General features: G+C 40.1%; 1 protein-coding gene across 1 annotated transcript in view; it reads left to right on the top strand.

Moving 5' to 3' along the window:
- The window catches only part of MED12L (mediator complex subunit 12L), a 357,853-nt gene that overhangs the window by 18,245 nt on the left and 314,851 nt on the right, over positions 1-24,757 (top strand). Inside the window, exons 3-5 of the mRNA XM_033204320.1 lie at positions 12,475-12,579; positions 18,870-19,061; positions 23,905-24,064. Of these exons, the coding sequence (XP_033060211.1) occupies positions 12,475-12,579; positions 18,870-19,061; positions 23,905-24,064 (457 nt within the window). The remainder of the gene's footprint in view (positions 1-12,474; positions 12,580-18,869; positions 19,062-23,904; positions 24,065-24,757) is intronic.

Below are 24,757 nucleotides of genomic sequence, written 5' to 3'. Positions count from 1 at the left end.
GAGGTAGGTGGGGTGATCTCCATTTCACAGAAGAGAAAGGGAGACAGGATTCCAGTTTAAGTTTGTTGGAATCACACTGTGCTCTCCTCAAAGAATTCACTGTCTTGGAGCATACATTGGACCTATTTGGGGCTTGCTTCTCATATGGCCACCTAACCATCCATTTTACTTCTCACCTCTCAGCATCAGTTTCTCAGCCTATAAAACGGGACACATCCTGCCTAAGCCACTTGTCTATTATGAGGATGGTCATGAATGTGCTGTTTAAATGTGAGGGAGTGGTATTATTACCATGATTTTTTTTCTTTTTGCCTGCTGTGGGTACAGATGTAAAGGTAGTATTTGCGTTTTGTGTTGAGCTCATATCCTTTTGGTTTTGTTGGTCCCTACAGTTAGTGATTGATGGCCTGTGGTGTGATTTGGATGGGGGGGTGAATGCTGATAGCAGTACAGGTGACAGTGGATGTAAAGAGCTGACTTTCATATGTGGCTTTGATGCAAATGTGGCTCTGGTGTTAGAAGGGTTGGGGCAAGAGAAGGACAAGGTGACCTTTTAGGGAAGTCCTGCCTCTCCTAAGTCAGTCCCCTACCTCTGGCCCTCTTCAGGAGGCTGGTATTAATACTTTCTCTTGTAAATATTTTGGTTGCAATGAGGACATTCTTCCCCAGGCTCCTTTAAAAAATTTCTTCAAACAGCTATTAAGTATCATGTCAAGTAGAGGAACTCCAAGTAGGAATCAGTCCCCATTGCTGTGCAGTCAGCGGCCGAGATATCTGCTTATCCAGAGCCTTAGTAAAACTGCTTTTTTGGCCATTGTAGACTCTGCAGTAATGGTCCCCATGCTGCTGCTAAATGGACTGGATTCTGGTTTTAGGGGGCAGTCTTGCCATGAGGAATAGAGCAGAGCCTGCCCTCCCCTACCTGTATGTTTTCGTTTCTTAGGGCTGCTGTAACGAAGTACCAAACATTGGGTGGCTTAAAACAACGGACATTTATTCTCTCATGGTTCTGGAGGCGGCAAGCTTGAAATCAGTGTATGCAGGGCCGTCCTCCCTCTGACGCCTCTAGGGCAGGACCCTTCCTTGTCTCCTCTAGCTTCTGCTAGCTCCAAGTGTTCCTTGGTTGTGGCAGCCTAACTCCAGTCTCTGCCTCTGTCTGCACATTACTGTCTTCCCTCTATATCCGTCCCTTCTCATATGTGGACATTAGCTATGCCAGATTAGGATCCGCCCTAATTCAGCATGAGTGTCTTAACTTGGCTATATACACAGAAACCCTATTTCCAAAGAATGTCCCATGCACAGGTACGGGGATTAGGACTTTGATATATCTCTTTGAGGGATCCAGTTCTACCCATCACAGTGTGGCTCCAGGGCCTCTCTCCAGATCCTCCTCTGCCCATCTTCCTGAGTTCGTCTGGTACTAGCTATTGCCTTCTAGGGCCTGGGTTGGCAGGTCATCCCCTCCTGTTTTCTCAGGAGCTTCAACTTATCTGCCATCTCCCTTTCTTCCTGTTAGCTTCAACTGCTTCCTTCACCACCACCTTCCTGGTGTGAATAAAACATGCACCAAGCTCTCATATCTTAGATCTCCTACCCTAGACCCCATTTTTGCATCTCTCCTCCTCTTTCTCCAGACTTCCAGAAGCATCCGGTGTACTCACTGTCTTCCTCACCTCCCACTTCTTCCTCTGCTCTTTCCAGTCTGGCTCTGCCCTCCTTGTTCTGCTGAGACACCCCTCTCAGGTCACCTGGAATGGCCGCATTCCCTGCAGCACTTGATTCTGTTGCTCCCTCCCTTTGGGAAGCAGTTTCTTCCTTCAGCTTCCAAGGTAAAACACTCCTAGTTTCCTTCTCTCCTCACTGGCCACACTGTCTCAGTCTCTTTTGAAGGCTTATCCTCCTCTAACTGGCTATTAAATCAATACTGGATTTTTCCCAGAGTCTGTCCTAGGTCCTGGTCTTTTCTCACTTGATCTTCTCTCTAGGTGATCCCAGCCATCGCCAGGCTTCAGTCACTAGCCATATGCAGACAACTCACAACTTTACGACTCCAGTCTAGACTTCTGTAGACCTGTATAGCTGAGTGCCTACCAGAAACATTTTCTCTGTGTGTCTGATGCCTCAAACTTACGATGTTTATACCTGAACTTGTGATCTGCTCCTCTTCCTCTGCAAAAAGCCCCCAACATTGGGGAGATATACCATCCCAAAAGTCTAGGACATCCTTGACGACCTTGCTCTTTGTCATTCTATCCAAGAAGTCAACGTAAATCCTGTTCGGTTTCCCTCCTAAATATCCCTCCATTTCTTCCTTCTCTTTACCTCTACCACCACCATCTTGGTCCAAGCTACTATTATCTGATATTCCAGCTCTCATGAGAGCCTGGTAGCTGGTCCCAATCCCCTTACCCTCAGCCTCCCAGTTGGTCTGACCCTCCTCTCCAGTCAGTTGTCCACACTGCAGTTCTGTTCAAGTCAGATAATGTCACCTTGTGTCCTTCCTTCCTTCCTTCCTTCCTTCTTTCTGACAGGGTCTCACTATATTGGCCTAGTTAATCTGAAACTCCTGGTCTCAAGCAGTCCTCCTCCCTCAGCCTCCCAAAGTACTAGGATTACAGGCATGAGCCACCATGCCCGGCCTGATGTCACCTTCTTGCTTAAAACCTTTACTGTTCTTATGATGAAGACAGAAGTTCTTTATTTGGTTCACAGACCCTGCATAGTCTCTCCCCCAACCCGTACTGCTTCATTCTTATCTTTTACAGCTGCATTCCACTTCCTGCTACTGCTATGACAGCATTCTTTCTTTAATTTTCCCAACCCTGCAGACTTTATCCATGCCCATCCTCTGTCTTTCGTCTTGTCAGGCACACATACACCAATGATTGTTATGCCTTCCTGATGAATTGACCTTTTTATCATTATGACTTGCCCCTCTTTATCTCTGATAATACTTTTTGTCTTGAAGTCTACTATAGCTGATGTTAATACAGCACTTCAACTCTTTTATGTTTATTGTTTGCATGGTATATATCTTTTCCATCCATTTACTGTCAACTTATCTGTCTCTATATTTAAAGTATGTCTTTATATTTAAAGTATAGCCTGTAGTTGGGCTCTACTTTTTTACTCATTCTGACAATTCCAATCTTCTAGTGTTGGAGTCTAGAGTCCATTGAAGTCTTTGTCTGTGAATATTTAATTAGCATTTAGTGTGCTTATTGATATGGTTGGCTTTGGGTCTACCATTTTACTATTTGTTTTCTGTGTCCCCAGCTTTTTTTTTTTGGATTATTAGACTATTTTAAAAATAACTTTGTTTACTAATTTGCATTTTAGTTATACTTGTGTTGTTTTTCAGAGTGGTTGCTCTAGGAATTACAATCTATACCCCAACTATTCATGATCTCCTTAGTGTTAATATCTTATCATTTCATGCAAAATATCAGAACCTTACTACTGTAAGAGGCTATCCTCTTGAAGTTTAACTCCTACTTTGCAGTCAGAGCTCAGGTCAAAGGCCACTTTTTCAGAGCATTCTTGTCTAACTCCCCAGACTGGTTTAAGCCACTATTATGTGCTTTCTGAGCAGGCACTTTGGGGTATTTATAACACTTGGAATTCGCTCACTGTGGAATCCCCTGTACTTAGCAGAGTCTGTATGCATAATTATTTGTTAATCTAATGAAGGACGGGGAGCCAGCCCTGAGTTGTGGCTTGAAAAATATAAAATATTTCATAATAATATACTTCAGGGGGTGGGAATGGCATGATGTAAGGCTTAGAGGTTGAAAAGACAGTGTATGTGGGGTGGCATACAATAAAGTAGATTAAACGAAAGTTAAAATATAAAAATAGAAAACAGCTATAATAACAATAGCCACCATTTATAGGGCATTTAATAACGGACCAGCCACTGTGCTAAACTGCACATTTAATCTTATGTAACCTCAGTCCTGTGAGTTATTCCTGTCTCCTTTCAAACAAAGCCACCAACGTACAGAGATCAGTTACCTTAGTCTCAATCGTAGGTAAGGCTATGCATTCAAACGCAGATCCATGTGACTCGCACACTTAGAATGGAAGCAAGACTGGAATGCTGGGCTTGATTCTTTAAGGCTTTGAATGCCAGTCCTAGGTGACTGTTTTGATTTGGGGCCAGAGAAAGTGGGGAGAAGACCAGAGATATTATTGAGGGTTTGTAGATAGTTATGCTAGATGCTGCTTTTGCCCTTCTCAGGGAAAGAGCAGAAAGCCTTCTGATGCTTTTGGATAGGGGAGTGCAGAATAGAAAACTGTTTCCGGAAGATTCATCCAGGGCCAGTAGGCATGCTGGACAGGAGTGAAATGTGTGTGGAGCAGTAGCCAAATCCTGTTGTAACAGCTGCCTCAGTTGGTGGGGGTGGGGTGGGGGTGGGGGAGGGTGGGAGGGGGGCTGTGGTATTTTAAAGGAAGGAATAAAGGGGAGATATGTTTTGAGAGAAGTATGGATAGGTTTGGTTAATGATGAGGTATGAGGAGTAAAAGATTCTTCCCTTATCTTCTGGGTCTTTTATATCTGCTAACTGTAGTTGTTGCCTAGTAACAATTAAATGTATCTGTGATGGGGATTATCATAGCCCAGTTTCCCAAACTGGGGTTTACAGACATCTTCGGGGGTCTGAGAGAATGTTCTTTTGGGGGAGAGGTGGACAAGGCTAGAAAATATAGCTATGAAACCATGAAAAGTTTTTTGTTTGTTTTGAGTAAGACTTGAGCTAACCCAGCGTTCCTAACTAGTGCATAGAGGGATATTTTGCTACTTCTGTGGCATTCTCATCCCTGGTGAACATTTCTGTACAATTCATTGAACTGTCATGGAACTGGTTTGTTAGATGTGACTAGGGGACTGAGAAAATTGGGAGTTTCTGCGCATGTTCTGTGCGATAGATGGTGACGCTCAGGAGATTGTGAGTGTCTGTAATATGTATTTGTGTGCATTATCTGACTTTGAGATGGCCATTGATAATTGTTTAAACTGAGCTTATTTTTTTCTTGAGTGAGAAAGAGCTTAAGAAATTCCCAAACTAGCATCAAAATGTTTTCACTTTCCCAGTGAAACATTTCATTGAAATTAAAAGATTGCTTTGAAAGTGATCCAAAAAATAAGATCTTTCTGTGAAGTTCAAGGTAAATGCATGAGATTTATGGATGCATTTGGAGGTTACCCAAAGTATCGAAGGTCTGTTTTTGTTTTTTTTTTGAGATGGAGTTTCACTCTGTCGCCCAGGCTGGAGTGCAGTGGTGCAATCTTGGCACACTGCAACCTCTGCCTCTCGGATTTAAGCGATTCTCCTGCCTCCCGAGTAGCTGGGACTACAGGCGGCTGCCACCACACCCGGCTAATTTTTTGTATTTTTAGTAGAGACGGGGTTTCACTGTGTTGGCCAGGATGGTCTCAGTCTCCTGACCTCGTGATCCGCCTGCCTCGGCCTCCCAAAGTGCTGGGATTACTTACAGGCATGAGCCACTGCGCCTGGCTGAAGGTCTGATTTTTCTATCAGTGTAGAATACAAAAATACAGAGTTAACACAGGCCTTTTCATATTAGCATGGACTATTTTCTGGACTTTGGTTTCTGTTTGTCTCTGTGTGCCTGTCTCCCTAGAATAAAGCTTGTTATTTTAGTTGAAACCGATGACAAGAGGTATGAGTGTTCTTCTTTCTCTATGTTTGGATTACTTTGTTGTAAACCTGTTGAAATCCATGTGCACAGTGGTTTGGTGCATTGCTACTCTGGGCCGCTTGGTGAGGACTGTAAATTCACATTCTCAGCTGGCATTGTCTCTTGGTTTAGTTAATACTTGGTCTTGGACGTGCGTGTACAACTGCTTTGCCCTAGATGCTGTTAATGTTAAACATATTTAAAAGTATGTCTGGATTCATGGTTTCCTCTGCTTCCCAACAGTTATTAAAAGTGCTTTATTTTTTCTTTTACTCTCCATGTTGTACAATGGGAAGATATTCAACCTTTAATAAGAGTCTTTTTAAAAGGTACAGTGTTGTTGATCTGGTTCCCAGAGCACAACCCTGGAAACAAGATCTTGAGTAACTGTTGTGTGTGCCTCACGTTTTTGGGATCTTAGTTGCCTCACCTTTACAGATGGGCAAAGTAGCTGCTGGAAGTTCTGTTATAAGAATTGTTGGCCAGATATAGTTGAACAAGCTTAAATCTCTGTAAGGAAAGGCATTGTAAGAGTTTTAGTGACTGCTACCCTCCATTATTTTGAGACATCTTTGAAGAGGTTCAGGGCTAGTACAAGAGGAAGCTAGTTGTGTCCCTTACAGATTCTGGCTTGGGGGTTTTAGAGGCATGCTGTTCCAAAATTTGGACTCTCCTCTTTCAATTTTTGCCTAAGTAGACTTGACGAAAGCCTTCAGAGCAGAGTCACAAAAGTTTGTTATTTGAGTTCAGGTAACGCACATTACTTCTTGTTTGGAATCTCTTAATGCTGCCTAATACCATTAAGTATCCATGTCCCAGCCCAGTTTCCCAAACTTGGGGTCTATGGACTCCCTTAGGCTAGAGAAAGTGGTTCTCCTCTAAAAGGGATCTGTTGGTGCATTACCAGAGTTTGAGAAATAATGTCTAAGCAACAATAGTTAACGCTCTGGAATTTGAATCTTATTCTTATCTCTTGGATTTTTGTCATTAATGTTAACTCTTCTCAGAAACTTTAGGAAATAGACCATCAGGGTGCTTTGTTTGGTTGTGATGCTCTGGATTTTTACCTCCTCTCCTGTAGTTTCTCTAGGTCCCTGACCTGAAGTTTTGTACTAATAAACCTCACAGACGTGACAGCTGTTTTTTTTTTGGCACTGTGGCCGTAGTGTTCTATAGGAAGTTAAAGGAGTGAAGTGAAAACTTTATATGCTTGGTTCCTTCCTGGATCTCTGTGTGTGTAGCTTTCTTTGTGTTTGTGTCTTTAGAGTGAGGGAACGGGGTGTAGTAGAGAATTCCGAATGGACTTTTCTTCTTGAGATCTCCTTCTCTTGAGCCAAGATGGGACATCCATTTTCTCAACAGTGTTGAGACCTGTACTGGCACTGGGCGTGGAAACCCTGGTTTTCTAGAGAGGCAGAAACCTCAAGTCTTCATGTTAGCATAGTCTCTGTATCAGCATCACCTGGGAACTTGTTAGAAATACAGATTCTCAGGCATCACCCCTGACCTACTGAAGTGGGAACTCTGTGGGTGGTGCCAGCAGCTGTGCTTTTGGGAGTTCTTCAGAGGATTCTGATAGATGTAAAAGTTTGAGAGTCACTGCTTTAAGGAAAACGTCTTTTTAATTTCCCAAGAAGGCTTTTTGTATCTCTGCTGACTGGAGCTTCAGGTTATCACTTTCTGGAACCAAAAATATGATACAAACAATAGCAGCAATGCTACCTGCCAGCCATTTTTATATGGTTTGATGGTTGGGAGCATGGACTTTTTGGAATTCTTCACTACTGTGTAACCTTGGCCACATTAGTTTCTCTCCGGGCTTTTTTTTTTTTTAACTGGGTTATGGAGATAACGTGGTAGAAACTATTACTGTCCCCATTTTACAGTTGGGGAAATGGAAGCACAGCAGTGGTCCCAGAGCTTGCTTAGAGTCCCTCTTAAATGTAGTGGGGGGTTTAAATTCGAGCTGTCTGATTGCAGACTCTGGGCTCTTACCCACAGTATTCTCCCCACTCGTGTCTGCATCTCCATCAGTCAGTCCATGGTGCCAGTGTGTATCCGCCTGGAACCACAGATGCGAACCAGAGGATGGCCTAGTGAGTTGGAATTAGAGCATCCCCATTGTTGCAGCACGAGCAAGATTTTGACTGACACTTCAGTGTGGAGCTCAGTGTTTCTTAAACCCAGAGCCTATGAAACCCCCTTTTCAGAATACGGCTCTAAAAGATATAAGCTATCCCTCTGGTGGGTCTGTGGCTCTCCCTAGAAGTACTGTGGAAATCTGGGTGCGGGGAGAGGAGTTAGTTGGCTGCTACCATTGAGTGGGTGGGGTTGTCCTGAGGGTGCAGATGGGTGGGTTCCATGAAGAATTGTCCTGTGTCCCCTGCACTTTCAGATGTGTCACTGAAACCCTCAACTGTTTTTACCCATCTCAGATGGGAATCTGTTTAACGTATGATCTCAAAGTATTTTTTGTATGATTTTAATATATATTTAATATACATTGAGTTTCTGAGGAATGTAACTGTTGTGTCTTAATATGTTGGGAGACTATTTTGTTAGTTTGAAACTATAGCAAAAGTGTTTCACAGTTTCAAAAAATTCATGTTATGCTCTTCCTGATCATTTGAAATGGCAATACAGCACACTTGTATCAGTTTGCATTTTGTAGTTACTGTGTTATCCTAATGCTAGGAATAGGAACAAACATTTAACAACTTCTTTTGTATTTTTTTGAGACGGAGTCTGGAGTCTCGGAGTCTCGCCCTGTTGCCCAGGCTGGAGTGCAGTGGCATGACCTCTGCACACTGCAACCTCCGCCTCCCAGGTTCAAGCAATTCTCAGCCTTCTAGGGCCCTGCTTCTTCAAAGTCTAATGTGTCCATGAATCATGTGGGAATTTGTTAAAAGGCTGATTGTGACTTGGGGGGAGGGGTGAGATTCTGCCTTTCTAACAGGCTTGCAGGTAATGCCAGTGCTCCAGGGCCATGGACCACACTTTCAGTTGTGAGAGTCCAGTGTAGTGTGCCTGAGTGTTTCCTGTTCAAGTACCTATTTTAACTTACTTTCTTTTAAATTTTAGAATGAGAGCATTATACTGAATTAAAAAATATTGGTATAGGTAAGTTATTTATGAATTTCATTTCACACTAGGGAAATCGATGTTATAAAATGTTTGTTTTCAGGATGGTGTGTGGGGTTTTGATGGGATGAGTGCCCCTACTCTGGGTGACAAAGCGGTGCTAGTTAGAAACACAAATGAAATTACAACTCCAAATTCATGAGGTAGTGACTCAGAATATGCTTATGTTAATTGTTCAGAATAGGATGTCGTTCCTTTATTTATTCTTTGAACAAATATTTTTTGAACACCTGCAATGTGTGCTATTTGCCAGGCACTGCATCTGTGCACTCTGTGCTTGGCCTGTGTTTGTCAACAAAATAAAGATCCCCAGTTTTACGCACCTTATCTTCTCATCGAGGAGACAGCCAATACACATTCTAAATTATAGTGTGTTTTAGGTGATAAATGCTATGGATTGTTGATCAAGAATGCTGGGAGGTAAAGGGAATGGGTGGACAGTTCCAGTTTAAATAGGGTCATCACATTTCTCATTGAGAATATGAAATTTGAGCAAAAAGTTAAGGTGGTCAGGTCGTTGACCATGTGGATACCAGGAAAAAGAGCAGTCTAGGCAGGGGGAACAGACAGTGCAAAATCCCTGATTAGAGAATGCTGGACTGGTATGTTTGAGGAATTGCAAGGAGACCAGACAGTGTTAGTGAAGGGGAGTGTCGTTAGGGATTAGGCCAGAAAAGTAACAGGATTAAGATCACACAGGAACTTTTAGGATATCGTAGGGCCTTTGCTTGTACTTTGAGTAAAATGGAACGTTATTGCAGGCTTTGAGCAGGAGTGACATGGTCTCACTTGAGTTTTAAAAAGCTCCCTATGGCTGCTGTGTTCAAAGTGGCCTTCAGGGGGAAAGGGGAGAGGCTAGGAGACCAGTTAGGAGCCATTGCATTGCCTAAGCATGAGATGATGCATGGTGGTAATGAGAAGTGGTCAAACTACATGTATTTTTGTGAAATTTAGGATGCAAAGTTTAAACTTCTCGGAACTCAAGGCTCCCAGTAATATCCGTGTGGCTCCTAGTTTGAGGAAAATCTGAGGTAGATGACAGTTATGTATCCATAGTTCCATGTTTTTTTCCTTCTGGGGGTTCTGAGTTTGTGCACACACTCAGGAGTGGGCATGTCTCTTCATCCCAGCGATTAGCAGTTGGATACAATGAGCAGCTACCTGATCTGGTGTTAGTATAAACTAAAAAGTGAAGAAATACTAAACTATCTGGTTCTGAAAATCTCACACATTCTTCTTGATTAGGCCAGAATGTATTTTTAGTAAAAGCATATGCTGTTACTCAATGTTTCTTATAATACTCTGATGGTAAATCAACGATAAATATTCAGTTTTCTCTTCCTACTTTCCCCCTGAGCTCACTGCTGGTACTCCTACTTTCTTAGACTCAGAGACTACTGAAATTTCGGTAGCACATTTGTTTTAAGTTGACTGAAATCTTTCTGACTTAAAATATGCATTATGTAGTTTTGCTCTATATTTTCACATAGTTTATTTGAAAATGTGGGAGCAGTTTGGAGATAATCTTCCGATAATGTACATATAACTCATATTCTGTGTGGATCACGATTTCAGTGACCTTCTATGCTTGGAGGAGACTTGTGATTACCATAGAGTGAAATTTCCTATTGAGGGGTCTTTTGAAAACTCGCCAAAACAGTGGCCCGCCAAGGCATTAGTAAGAGCACACATAATTAAGTAAAGTTACATGGCATGTCTCCAGCAGACCTCTGTTCTCAGCCAAGGTGACCTTTTTAGAGTTTGGTCAGGTGCTTAAATGTCATAAACTATTTTGTTCTAAGCTTCTTGATTAATTGTAACAGTGATTTTGATCAATTGCTGTTTTTCATTTTACGCATGCAGCAGTTACTTAAAGGAATAAGTGTATCTTATTCTTGTGCCGTGGCTACCATTACTCTCAACTGTTACTAGGATTATTTCTTGGCTTGGAGTGAGGGGAGCGGGAGGTAGCTTCATTTACTCAAACCTCTCCCTCTTATTCTTTCAAGTCTGTATTTTAGGAATTCTGATTTAGTTCCGTAACTCAGTGATAATCTGGGTAGGGCAAGAAGGTTTTTTTTTTTTTTTTTTTTGAAAGGCTTGGGTTATTTTTGATGTGTTGTGACCTTGGAAAAGTGTTCTTATATCTATCCAGTAGGAGATCTTTTTAAGGAGAGTAGGAGTTGTAGCCACATATTTTTAGACCACATTTTCATGTGGCATTTGTTCTTTGGTGGCATGGTGTCATGGAAATTTCTCTTCCTAGTCTAGGATTTAGAAGATAGTATTTCCGTGCTGGCTTTGTCCAGTTGCTGCACTAGCTTAGTGAGGCACACTTTTCTCATCTGTACAATGGGCACAAAGATACATGCCTACTGTCTCCTTTGGAATTGGAGTTGGTAAAGATCAAGTGAGCCAAAATGCGTGAGAAAACATTGCAGCTCTAAACTTCCCTTCAGTTGTGGGTTGTGATGTTGTGTGACTGTGGTCATAGAGCATGTGCCTAGGAACCCTTTGCTTCTGTCTTTAATTCACCATATGTCTTGGGTAAGTTGGTGAACCAGCTTTCTTAAACATAAAACAGGTGTGTGCATAGGGGTTGGCCACGAATGGAGAGTCAAACTGTGGGCTCTCTGGAAACAATTTTTTTTTCTTTTTTTTGAGATGGAGTCTCACTCTGTTGCCCAGGCTGGAGTGCAGTGGCGTGATCGCGGCTCACTTCAACCTCCACCACCGAGGTTGTAGCGATTTTCCTGCCTCAGCCTGCAGAGTAGCTGGGATCACAGGCGTCTGCCACCACGCCCAGCTAATTTTTGTGTTTTTAGTAGAGATGGGGTCTCATCATGTTGGCCAGGCTGGTCTTGAACTCCTAACCTCAGGTGATCCACCTGCCTCGGACTCCCAAAGTGCTGGGATTACAGGCATGAGCCACTGCGCCCGGCCTGGAAACAATTCTTAAAAAAATCCTATCGTTTTATATTCCTGTGAGATTTTTGCTCATTTTTTTTTTCTTTTTCTAACTTGTAAGTTAAAAAAAAAATCTAAACTTATAGGAACGTTAAAAGAATAGTATAATGGGCCAGGTGCGGTGGCTTACACCTGTATCCCAGCACTTTGGGAGGCTGAGGCCAGAGAATCACTTGAGGTCAGGAGTTTGAGGCCAGCTTGGACAAAATGGTGAAACCCCATCTCTACTAAAAATACAAAAATTAGCCTGCTGTCGTGGCGGGTGTCTGTATGTAATACCAGCTACTCGGGAGGCTGAGACAGGAGAATGACTTGAACCAGGGAGGTGGAGATTGCAGTGAGCTGAGAGTGCACCACTGCACTCCAGCCTGGGTGACAGAGTGAGACTCCATCCCCAAAAGAAAAAAAAAGATAGCATAATGAACACCCATATACTCAGCACCTAGAGTCAACAGTTAACATTTACCACATTTGCTTCATCCCTCTACACATTTATGTATTGGTGTTTAAACTTCAATTTCTGCCTTCTTTGATTGTTGTCCTTTCAAGAATTCTCCTCTACAGAGTATAACAAATTTAGCCATTACTTATGGTGCAGTATGTTGCATTATGTTGAAGCTTTTACATCCTTTTGCTTAATCAATACCTTCTCTTGAACAGGATGAACTTACTGCTGTGAATGTAAAGCAAGGCTTCAATAATCAGCCAGCCTTCACTGGAGATGAACATGGTTCAGCTAGAAATATTGTAATTAACCCATCAAAGGTAATGTTATTTGTTTATTTCCTCAAACTCTTGAAAAAGTGTGTATATGTGAAACCCTTAATAATCAGTGTTGATAAATTAGTGTTATTTAAGCTACAGTCCATATTCAGATTTCCCCCAAATACCCTATATGCTGTCCTGCCCCAGGATCCAATCAGGGATCATACATTGCATTTAGTTGTCACATCTTTTAATTTAGTACAGTACAGCTCTCTGCTTCTCCCTCCTCCCCTTTCCTGCCTTTTTAAAAAAAGACTTTTATGATTGCTATTCTAGAAGAGCCCAGGTCAGTTGTCTGATATACTAGTGCTATATTCTAGATTTTTCTGATTGTTTTCTCGTGACAGGATCCAGGTTAGATATTTTTGGTGAGAAGACTACATTGCATCATATCAGGAGACACGCAATGCCAGTTTGCCCTATTGTTGGCTATAGTTTGATCACTTGGTCCGGGTGGTGTCTGCCCTCTCCCTGCATTGGAAAGGTAGTCCTCTCTACCTCTTAGTAAGGTCTACAAGGTGATACTTTGAGAGGATATGAATATCCTATTTTTCAATAAAATTTCATCCTGTTATTTTAGCATCACCTGATGACTCCTGCTGAATGATTTATTTTGCTGGTGATTGCAAAATGCAGGTTTTCTAATTATTTCATATGCATGTTTTACTTGGCATTCTTTTGTTAAAAGAAGTACTTCCTTTTACACTCAAGTTTTTAGTGTCACGTTGGATTCTTTTTTTTTTCTTTTAATTTGATGTGTTATAATCCATACCTTCATTTTTCTTTTTGATGCTCAAATTGTCTCATGTTCTGCTAGTAGGGACCCCGCTAACCTGGCTGCTGGTTAAATGTCCTTGTCATCCTTTGAGCACTTCCCTACTTTTGGCACCAAAAAATATTCCAAGTTTATCTTGTTCTTTCCCAAACCAGATATGGATGCTCAGTGCTACTGGAGTGTCATTCTTTCTAGGCTTTCTCAGTGGACAGAGATGGGAAACATAGATACATATTTTTTCTACCTACCTGTTATTACCATTTCTAGCCCAGTGCTGCAGGGTATTTCCCCTGCTTTTTCGTATTCCATTTTTAGGTCTCCATTCTCCCAAAGTGAGAACTCTGGCTCTTAGTAATATCAATATATATATTTATTTATTCTGTCTTACAACACACATAAAACAGTTCCAGAATAAAATACTTCATTGCCACTCCAACAACAAAACCACTGAATAAATGTGCAATTTTTCTAAAATACTTTTTGCCCTTAGACTAACTTTCATTAAAAGTATATACTCAGAATGTTGTGCTCAAAAATTTTTTTTGTAAAATTATATATCTTTTTCTCTGTGTTTATCTTATCAATTAGTAATATAGGCTAGGTGCAGTGGTTCACGCTTGTAATCCCAGCACTTGGGGAGGCCGAGGCAGGTGGATCACCTGAGGTCGGGAGTTTGAGACCAGCCTGGCCAACATGGTGAAACCCTGTCTCTACTAAAAATACAAAAATTAGCTGGGTGTGGTGGCAGGCACCTGTAATCCCAGCTACTTGGGAGGCTGAGGCAGGAGAATCGCTTGAACCCAGGAGGCAGAGGTTGCAGTGAGCTGAGATCGCGCCATTGTACTCCAGCCTGGGTGACAGAGCTAGACTCCGTCTCAAAAAAAAAAAAAAAAAAAAAAAAAAAGGAATATAAATAGAATTGTTTGCGTTTCTCTGTAATCTTTTAGGGTTTTTTTTTTTTCATATATTTTGAGTTGGATATTAAAATACTTTTGTGAAATTAAAAACATACATACAAATGAAATCAGACATGCAGGTGAATTTCTATTTCCTTTCCCTTCTCCAGAGAAATGTTAATGGTTTGTGTATCATTCCAGATCTCTCTTTATATGCACACAAGTGCACACAAGTTGTTAAACTATCAACTGAAATATTACTTAAGTGGTGTGAAAGAAAATAGAAACATTTTCTGCAGATAGTCCTATTGACCAAACCCAATGTTTTTAGTTTTGTCTTTTTTCAATTTTGGTACAATTTTTTATGTTAAAACCACAATTATGTATATGTAATTTGTGGACCTTTTTTAAAATTATGATAAAATCTTTACTATTTAACCATTTTTAAGTGTACAGTTCTTGGGCATTAAGTATATTTCGCATTGTTGTCGCAAACATCAACCATTGTCACCATCCATTTCCAGAACTGTTTTTTTTTTTTTTGAGACATACTCCAAATTTATCTTGTTCTCTCCCAAACCAGATCTACAAGGTGGAGTCTGGCTCGGTCGCCCAGGCTGGCACTGCAACCTCTACCTTTCTGGTTTAAGCCATTCTTGTGCCTCAGCCTCCCAAGTAGCTGGCCGCGCCTGGCACCACACCTGGCTAATTTTTGTATTTTTGTAGAGACAGGGTTTCACCATGTTGGCCAGATGGTCTCAAACTCCTCACCTTAAATGATCTGCCTGCCTTGGCCTCCCAAAGTGCTGGGATTACAGATGTGAGCCACTGCGCCCGGCCTCAGAGCCTTATCTTTCTTAATTGGTCTGCTTTAAAAAATTGAAACATTATTTTGTATGCACTTTTCCTTATGGCTGAAGTAGTCATATGAATAATAATTCATGGCTAGATAAAATTCCATGATGTATGTGCTGTAATTGACTGAAACCTCCATATACAGCAGTTAGTTTGTTGCCAATTTCTCATGGTTATTTATAAAGAAACTGTAGTAATACTTTAAAGTATAACTTCTGTTCTTTAGGATAGATTCCCTGAGTTGTATTACTACTTGGTTAACGGGTGTATTAATGTCCTAGGGCTGCTATAACAAAATACTTCAGACTGGGTGTCTTAAACAACAGAAATTTAATTTCTCACCATCTGAAGGCTGGAAGTCCAAGATAAGGTGTCAGCAGGTCTGGTGTCTCCAGATGCCTCTCTCCTTGGCTTGCAGGTGGCCACCTTCTCACTGTGTCTTCACATGGTCTTTTCTCCTTGTGTGTTCCTCTGTGGTGTCTCTTATTCTCATAAAGTCCTACTGGATTAGGGCCCAGTCCTATCACCTTATTTAACCTTAATTACCTCCTTAAGGCCCTATCTCCAAATATAGTCACACTGAGGGTTAAGGCTTGAAGATGAATTTTGAGGATGTACAATTTAGTCCATAATAGAGAGTATTAATGCTTTATGTCTCTTGATATGAACTGCTAAATTGTTCAGTTCAAGTTTTATGTCAATTTAAATAACTGAGTAAATGGAAATAGCATCTATTACACTTCTGCTACCACTCTTTCTGTGAGATTTACTCAAGGACCCAAGACTTCTGAGGGGAATTTGATTTTATAAATATGAAGTACATGAATTATAATGTAACTCCTAAATTTTTTCCCCACATTCTTATCAAATGAATTATTTTTGAAAATAACTTTGGATGGATGGAAACAAATGTTAAATTTAACCTTTTCTCTGTCTGTGTGTGGTGGCTCATACCTGTAATCTCAGCAATTTGGGAGGCCAATGCGGGCGGATCACCTGAAGTCAGGAGTTCGAGACCAGCCTGGCCAACATGGTGAAACCCCGTCTCTACTAAAAGTAAAAAATAAAAAGGAGCTGGATGTGGTAGTGGGCACCCGTAATCCCAGCTACTCCGAGAGGCTGAGGCAGGAGAATCTCTTGAACCCAGGAGGCAGAGGTTGCAGTGAGCCAAAAATCACGCCAGTGCCTTCTAGTCTGGATAACAGAGTGAGACTCTGTCTCAAAAAAAAAAAAAACAAAAAACCCAAAACCAAACAAAAAACACCTTACCTCTTATACCTTGTTTGCAGGAGTACACAATTGTATAAACCTTTTAGAGGGCAATTTGGCAACGCTTATTAAAATTGCAGAATTATACAATCTGAATTCTGAAAGTCTATCCTAAAGCTCTAGCTATGTATGAAATAACAGATGTGAAAGGCTACTCATTTTAGTGTGATTTGTAATAGCAAAATTTTGGAACAAATGCTGTCCATTAATGGTAACTTGATTAAATGTATATCCAGACAGTACATTGTTATGTGTCTATAAAAATGAAGAAGCTTTCTGTGTACAGATAAGGAAGGGTCTCAGACATTTACTAAGTATGCATAATGAGTTATACATACAAGGAAGAGAAAAATAATAGATGTGTGTTTACTCTCCTGTATCCACATAAGGAAACAATGGAAGGACACATAAGAAATGAATCAAATTGTTTACTTGGAGGTAGGCATTGGGACTTGGGAATGAGGTGGCTCTTTGCTTTTTATTGTATTTGTGGGTTGTTTTCTGAATAATATGTATTGCTATGGCAATTAAATGTTATGTTTTGACCTTTTTTGGAGCCCTAATGTATATTTTCTAGTGTTTTGCTTTCTTGGGAATTTTGACTTTGTTAACAGTAGGCATTTGTTTACAAGGGCTTGTTAGCAGGAATTAATATATACACATGCAGTCACTGTTCCATTGCTGTCATTAAGTATATAGGAGAATATAATTATAAAATAGATTGCTCACACTACTTTTTTCGCTTTTAGAGCTCTGTTTATTATTATTAAATACTTAAACATAATTACAAATAAGAGACCTTTTGAATATATAGCAATCTGCAGCCGTAGGTGTTTTGTGCTCTTGGTGCAAAGACCAAATATCAATTGAGAAATTTAAAATTAAGCAGTTGGCTGCTACTGGCTGCTTGTTTCCAAACAGCTGGTTCTGCTACATTTTTGCACTTAATTTATTCACTGTGTGGACATCCTGCAAATATATGCTTTAAAAGAAATCACAAACTGCGGTGAAGTTGTTTGCATAAAAAAAAAGACAAGACTCCTCTTCTACTTATTCTGATTTTTATTATTGTATTACATTAACACACCAAAACCAGACTTCTTGTCCTTACACCAATCACAAAGATCAAAGAACTTCAGGCTTTTCACCCTATAGATGAACTTGGCTAATGGCTTAGAACTGTGTTTCAACCTGTAGACTAATTGTTTATTGACTCAGTAGTTAAGGTGGTGATTCTTATTTTGCTTCATCAGGGTAAGTATTTTATTTTAGTCATGGTTACCACTGTTTGCTAACTTCATTGGGGGTATTTATCAGAAATTAACTGCATCATCTTATTAAAGAACTCCCAGAGTCTGAAATGTGATGCTTTGATAGGATTCTTGAAAAAATTCCAACAGATTTTCTATCGATTGACTGAATTTTTTTTTTTTTTTTTTTTGAGATGGAGTCTCATTCTGTCATCCAGGCTGGAGTATAGTGGTGTGATCTTGGCTCACTGCAACCTCTGGCTCCTGGGTTCAAGTGATTCTCATGCCTCAGCCTCCCAAGGAACTGGGATTATAGGCGCATGCCAGGCCAATTTAGTATTTTTTTTTTTTTAAGAAGAGACGGGGTTTTACCATGTTGGCCAGGCTGGTCTCGAACTCTTGACCTCAGGTGATCCACCTGCCTTGGCTTCCCAAAGTGCCGTGATTACAGGTGTGAGCCACCACACCCAGTGAGATTCACTAAATTTTTAGCTATTACTTTGTTCTCTGCCTTCTTGTTAGTTCTTTCCTGTTCCTTTCTTTTTTCCTTGTCCATCTTTTAATTTGGTTAATATGAAAACGATACAGTAATTCATAGTAGCTTTTTCTGCCACTTTGCGTCATTCAGAGCAGGTAATACTAGCTTTTTCTTGAAACATTTGTAGTTGTGAAATTGGCAGCCCAATAAAAAATGTTGAATACCAAATTTAATTGAACCTTTTGTAATTTGCCATTTAAATAAATTAAATTTCTCTAGATTCTTTGTTTAAAAGCATTGAGTGTAAATACCGAGTTTCCTTTCCAAAAATAAGTGCTATTAAGATGAAACAAGAAAAAGAATGATTACTGAGTGATTACTAGGCTTTCTTCCCTCAGGGAAAGCATTCTCTCCTGACGGGTGTGTAGTATTAGAAAGGAGAAAGAGCAGCTGAAGGATTAAAGCAGAACCCATTCTACTGAAATTTATTCAGGATGTAATTAATTTCATCTTAGCAGAGATTTCCAAAGGCCCCCCTCGCCCCCCTCTGCCAAACTACTTATGAATAGTGGTATAAAGGTGCTGTGTATCACAGTTAGTGTAAGGAAATCACATCTCTTGGCTTCAAAGACTTAAATTCCCAATTTAATTTCTAATGGGCTGTATGAAGATTTTCAGTTGAAACAATAAAGATAAAATACTAATGTACAGTACTAAGCTATTTGCTTATTGTCTTAATTTTCCCTTTTTTTCTCTTCTTTCCACAGATTGGAGCTTATTTTAGCAGCATATTAGCTGAGAAACTGAAGCTTAACACTTTCCAGGACACGGGAAAGAAGAAACCACAAGTTAATGCTAAAGATAATTATTGGCTGGTTACTGCTCGATCCCAGAGTGCAATTCATAGTTGGTTTTCTGACTTAGCAGGAAATAAGCCGCTTTCTATTTTGGCAAAAAAGGTATCAAATATTTCTTACATAGTTTTAGTTATGGTCTTACAATCAGCTGTTTGGGATAATGTTCAAGTATATTTTTGTTTTTCCCAGTTCTTTTTGAGACTGCAAGCCCAATGGCAGGTTTGTGGTACCAGGTGGGTGCCACCCCTTGCTGTTTTCCCCTTTTGTTTGATTGCATGTGGTGCCTAGGACATCTATAAATCCCTAAACATTCCACATATCAAGCTGTTTATGTGGATTTTAGGTAGACAAGATTTTAAAATCGAGAACAGACAAGAAGACTGCATTAAAAAAAAATTACATTTCCAGTTTTCTTAGGCCAAGATGTCCAAGATTTGTTAAAAAGATTCTTGCTTTGAGGTTATTTTCTTGTCTTTAAAAGTACCCATCCAAATGCTTCAAGCTGTCTCCTTCCTACCAAGCAAGATGAAGATTGTGATTCTATGTGTGCCTGTTCTTTGAAAAATTTTTAGAACAAAATGGGCAGGTTTATTCATAGCTTCTAGCTTTTTTTATAGGGGAGGGGATGTGGGAGGTTCTTTTAAAATCTTTGCCTTTGGTCATTTTCCTCAAATGGGAAATAATACACAGATTCAACAGTCTCGTGGTCCAAACAATATAAGATACCTCTTGAAATTTATATAAGAAACTAGATACCTTGCTCATAGTCCTGATCTCTGATTTCTTGCACAATTTTGAAATAATCCCAGGGATCTTTTCTTATCTCTCCTAAGGCCCTTTAGTGTTAGTAGTGCCTGTCTTCTGTTCTTAGTGTTAAGTTTTCCTTATCAGCTTGGTACAGGCCCAGTTTATAGAGGAGCTCTTTTGTATATTTGCCTATTTTCCAAAGCAGCTCTTTGAAAATTGTGTCTGTAGCTTCTATTGGCTTTATTTTGCCTTAATGTCATGACGTTGTATTGCCTTGCGTAGATTTCAGTGGTGAAAGGCAACTGAAATCTTCAAAGAGTGTACAGTCAGCATAACCACCTCTTACCATTCAGTTAGTACCACTGTCTCAATCCAGGCTGAACCATGTATGACTTCTTCTCCAGTGGTGAATATTTACTTTGTGGTCCCACTGTGGCCTGTGAATTGCATCTGAAGGCCATATAAGTCATAGGTCATCCTTCAATATTTGATGGCTTTTGACTAACCGTTCATACTTTCCATGTTGCCAGCCTGACATCTTTCCATTTAGTTTTTCTTTTTTTCATAAGTTTTTAGAGTGCATATTTGGGATTTGCTACTCTTGAGGAGTTGATGCCCTTGCTTTAGGGGAGTAGTGGTTTCTCCTCTTGTAGGAGGAAGATGAATCATGGTGCAGTGTATTAGCCATTATTCTTCTTTCTTTATTAGGAGCTGCCTCTGGCCAAGTCAGGTGTTCCTCAGGTAAGCCCTGATGTTAATTCTTTGTAAACTTGAAGATGTTTTCTTTATAAAACGATTAAATATACCTTGAAATATTCATTTCTTGGGCATTTCAAGAATCCTTCCCCTTCCCTCCTCAGCATATCATCTTCTTGAGATGGTGAAATCTCTTTTAGAATGGGGTAAAGCAATGCATTCTCTGCATGTTCTTCATATTAGAGTTCAAATACTTCTTTAATTTTTGGTATTCATCTGTGCGATGGCTTAAGGTAGAAAGCCTGGGTTTACCTGCTAAGATCCTGAGTCATCTTTGAAATCTTATCTTGAGTTCATAATGGTTTCCTGTATGGATCATGTTTCAGTACCTGGTCTTCTGCTGCTGTGAAGCTTCATAGCGTGCCAAGGCTTTATCCACAGAGGCTTGTAAAGGACCTTTTAACTCAATCACAATTATAGATCGATTTGGAAAAATAGACTTCTGGCATCTAGGGATATTCTTCCAGGTCTTGAACAGTTCATTAACTCTCACATGTTCCCTTCAGGTGACTTTAATTACTGCGGTCTGTGAAATTTTCTTTTGCGTTTACCCTTGCTTAGCAAATAGAGGATGCAGTGATAATGTGCATCCAAGGAGAAAGGTGATAGGACACCCTTCTGTGGATTGAAAACCAGCACATGCTAGGTGTCTTAATTTTCTTTCTGTACTTAGATGCAGCTGTGGCTTGATTTAGAACCAGACAGCTGCCCTGTGATTGCCAAGTTTTAGCTATCATTTAAAATCACGTGTATTCTTTACTGAAAAACATGTAATGCAACAAGGTGAGGAAGTCAATACTTTAGTCAATATAAACGTATTTATCTTTCTGAGTTGGCCCAACTGTAGATTTGACAAAATTATTAGTATGTGTCTGGTTGGTCTGCTTTCTTAATTGAGTAACTTCTTTCACATACGTTCTTCTGAATTCCGAAGTCTTGAGTTGCATCAACCAGTTCTCATGGGGTTCTGCTAGTACGGACAGTGAGGTAGAGGTTTGCATTGTGCTGTTAATGTAAGATCTGTGCTGAGTTTTGTTTGCTGTCTCATCTAAACATTTCACAAGTTCAGATGTTTTATTTTTTCCCCTCTGCCAATTGTAGTTCAAAGGAAATCCTTTAGGCATCTATGAGAGATAACTACTAGTAGTGACTCTTTTGGAGATGCTAACTTGCACTTGTTTATGTTTTAGGCCTTGATCTATATAACCTTTTGGCATGTCTGAATGAGAGACAGCCTCACCTTGACAATGAAAATTTAACTCACTGACACCACACTGTACATTCTGGTGAAAAGCAGCTACTCAGGTCTTGAACTGAATATTGAACTCTGTGCTTTTCTTGTCCCTGACTTAAATGATAGCCAGTATGCCAAGAGCCTTGTGCTCCATGAGAGATGTGCCTTGTAAGCCTCATTTTCAGGAAATGTTCCTGTTAAATTGTGTCTTTTTTGTCTAAAAGAGATACAATTTAGTATCTGGTCTGCAGAGAGGAAGCCTTCTAGCTTTGGCCTATGTGACTTTTATCTCCCATTTAGTTGTGTTGGGTGCAGTGTAATTGCCTCTGTCATGGGGTCTGTGTTCTGAAGTCAGCACCCAAGGCAGGAACTGTACATGACTAGTCTCTTCAATTGCCCATGAAATATGTATGTGGATATACTGCATTTTTTTTTTTTTTTTTTTTGAGACATGGTCTCGCTGTATTGCCCAGACTGGAGTGCAGTGGCGTGATCTTGGCTCACTGCAACCTCTACCTCCCACGCTCAAGCAATTCTCCCACTTCAGCCTCCTGAGTAGCTGGGACTACAGGTGTGTGCCACTGCACCTGCTTGATTTTTATATTTTTAGTAAGGTTTTGCTATGCTGCCCAGGCTGGTCTCAAATTGATAGGCTCAAGTGATCCACCTGCCTCTGCTTCCCAAAGTGCTGGTATTATAGTCCTGAACCACTGTGCAGGGCCTATACATTGCTTCTTAATGTGCAACCCAAACAGCTTTTCCTTCAGCATTGGAAAACTTTATAATTCTTTGGCAAGGCCAGGTGAAATAGTTTGCTTGTTTTTAAGGGCCACACACTAAAATAATTAGCTCTTAAAAAGAATTATTCTAGGATCACACTTTGTACCAAGTGTGTGAATAGTCAAATTTGTGACATGTCAGTGCACAGATACCACTGTATGAGTGAGGATTTGGTTAAGAGAAAAATGCCATGCTGTAAGAATCAGTTAGCTGGTTTGAAGCCTTGATTTTCACAAAATCAAGTAAGAGTTTGGGACAGAGAGACCAGGGCTCTTGGTATTTATAGTAGTGTTGTTCCAGATCCTCTAAGAAAGGGTCACATCCATGACCTGAAAGCACTTTGGTTGGCATGGAGAAATCCTTGGAACTGACAACAAAATAATCATTATAATTTTGATTCATGTAATTGTTTTGCTTTATCCTTTTAACTACCCTGTGAGGTGGACAGGGTTGATGTTAATAACACAGTTCATAAATGAGGATCCCAGGAGTGAAGGGCTTAGCCAAACAGGCTTCATTCAGGAGTGGAGTACAGAGGGGGTCATGGCTGGCATGGAGCATGTCCTCGCCCCTCAGTCTCATTGCTCTCATCCTGCTGCATCATGGCTAATGTAGTCTTTGTTCACTGTTTTTCTTCCTTTATATTCATAAACTTGAATAGATGATATAGATGAATGGGCTATTCTTAGGATATTTATGAGGGATACTAGAAGAATGAATTAACTCTTTCAAACCATTCAGTGGTACATTGGGATACTAATTTGCTAAATGTACCTTTGTGGTCTGGAAGACATAATTAACTGCCTCAAGTGCCTAATTTCAACCAGTAAATTAATTACCTAGCTATTTCTGGCTCAGTGTTTATTAGGCAGATACACTGATCCGTCATTGTAGCCTCTCTTTTAAATTTTGGACTAATGTCACTTTCAGAAGCTTTCTGGAAATTGTTACTCTTATGAAATGTTAATCAGAAAGCTTTGTACACACACACAAAAAAGGTTCTGGATAAAATATAGAGTAGGAGCAATTTTCACTTGGTCTGTCCCTTCCAATTTTGAGATAAATTCTTTGGAGGACTGTCATGAAATTATTTTTCCTTGCTCTTTTGATAAGATGAGTAGCTCTCAGCATCTGAGAATCTGAAAATCATTTATTTTTTAAAAAATAGAAAGGACAACTAATGAAACTTTTATATTGTGCTAAACCTAGTTTTGGTTATTTTTTCTTAATGAAAATTGGCTTAAAATGTTCCTTTAAAAAAAAAAAAAAAAAACTGCATGCACTATTTGAAAATCCGTCAAGGATATACTTTCTTAGAGCCAGCAGGTAACTTATAGCCTCTTTCTTTTGCTTCACCTTTATTTAGGTTTATCTAGTGATGAACACAGTATGTGATTATTATAAACATACTATGTTGTTTCTTTTTAGGTTCCTATCCTTAGTAAAAAAGAGGATGTTTTTGCATATTTAGCTAAATATTCTGTGCCAATGGTTCGAGCAACGTGGTTGATCAAGATGACTTGTGCCTATTATTCTGCTATATCTGAAGCTAAAATTAAGAAACGTCAGGCTCCTGATCCGAATTTGGGTAAGTGAGAGAATACAGTACACCTTACATTTCATTATTGATTTTGCAAGTAATTGTTGCCTGCACCCTCTGGACACAGCCCAGCATGGTGAGTGTTGAGAAGGTCCGTGGTGAGACTTGAGTCGCTCGGGTATGGATAGTTCACTCAGTCTCAGAATCCTGACTCCATTAGCAAGGGCTGTTGATCTTACTGCCAAAATATATCCTGAATCTGAACACTTTTCACCACCACAGCTATTAAAATGCTGTTTCAAGCCACCGATATCTCTTGACTGGATAGAGTCGCAGCCTTTTAGCAGCTTTCTCTGCTGTTACTTTTGCGCCTTACGTTCTTCTCTGTATAACTACTGTACTAATCTCTAAGCCTAAATGATCTATTGTGTTTCTACTTATACATTTACAGCAATTTCTTATTACAGTTGGAATACAGATGTAGATTCTTTACTGTGGCCAGTGAAGTCATCTCTGATCTGCCCCCACCCCTTCCTATGATGTTCCAGCCACAGTGCCTTCCTTCTATCCTCCTAATATGCTGAGCTGAGCTCCTTCCCATTTCAGGGCTTCTGTGTTTCTTGTTTGTTGTACTTGGTTGGTCTTCTCTGGGATATATCCGTGATTCTGTCTCTTCACTGCATCTTTGGCTTAAATGTCATTTCTGCAGGAGGCTTTCTCTGGCCATCTACCTAAATTGCA

This window comes from Trachypithecus francoisi, unplaced genomic scaffold (assembly GCF_009764315.1).
Source record: "Trachypithecus francoisi isolate TF-2019V2 unplaced genomic scaffold, Tfra_2.0 Lachesis_group0, whole genome shotgun sequence".
Lineage (NCBI taxonomy): Eukaryota > Metazoa > Chordata > Mammalia > Primates > Cercopithecidae > Trachypithecus > Trachypithecus francoisi.
This window is presented reverse-complemented; position numbering and strand designations above follow the sequence as displayed.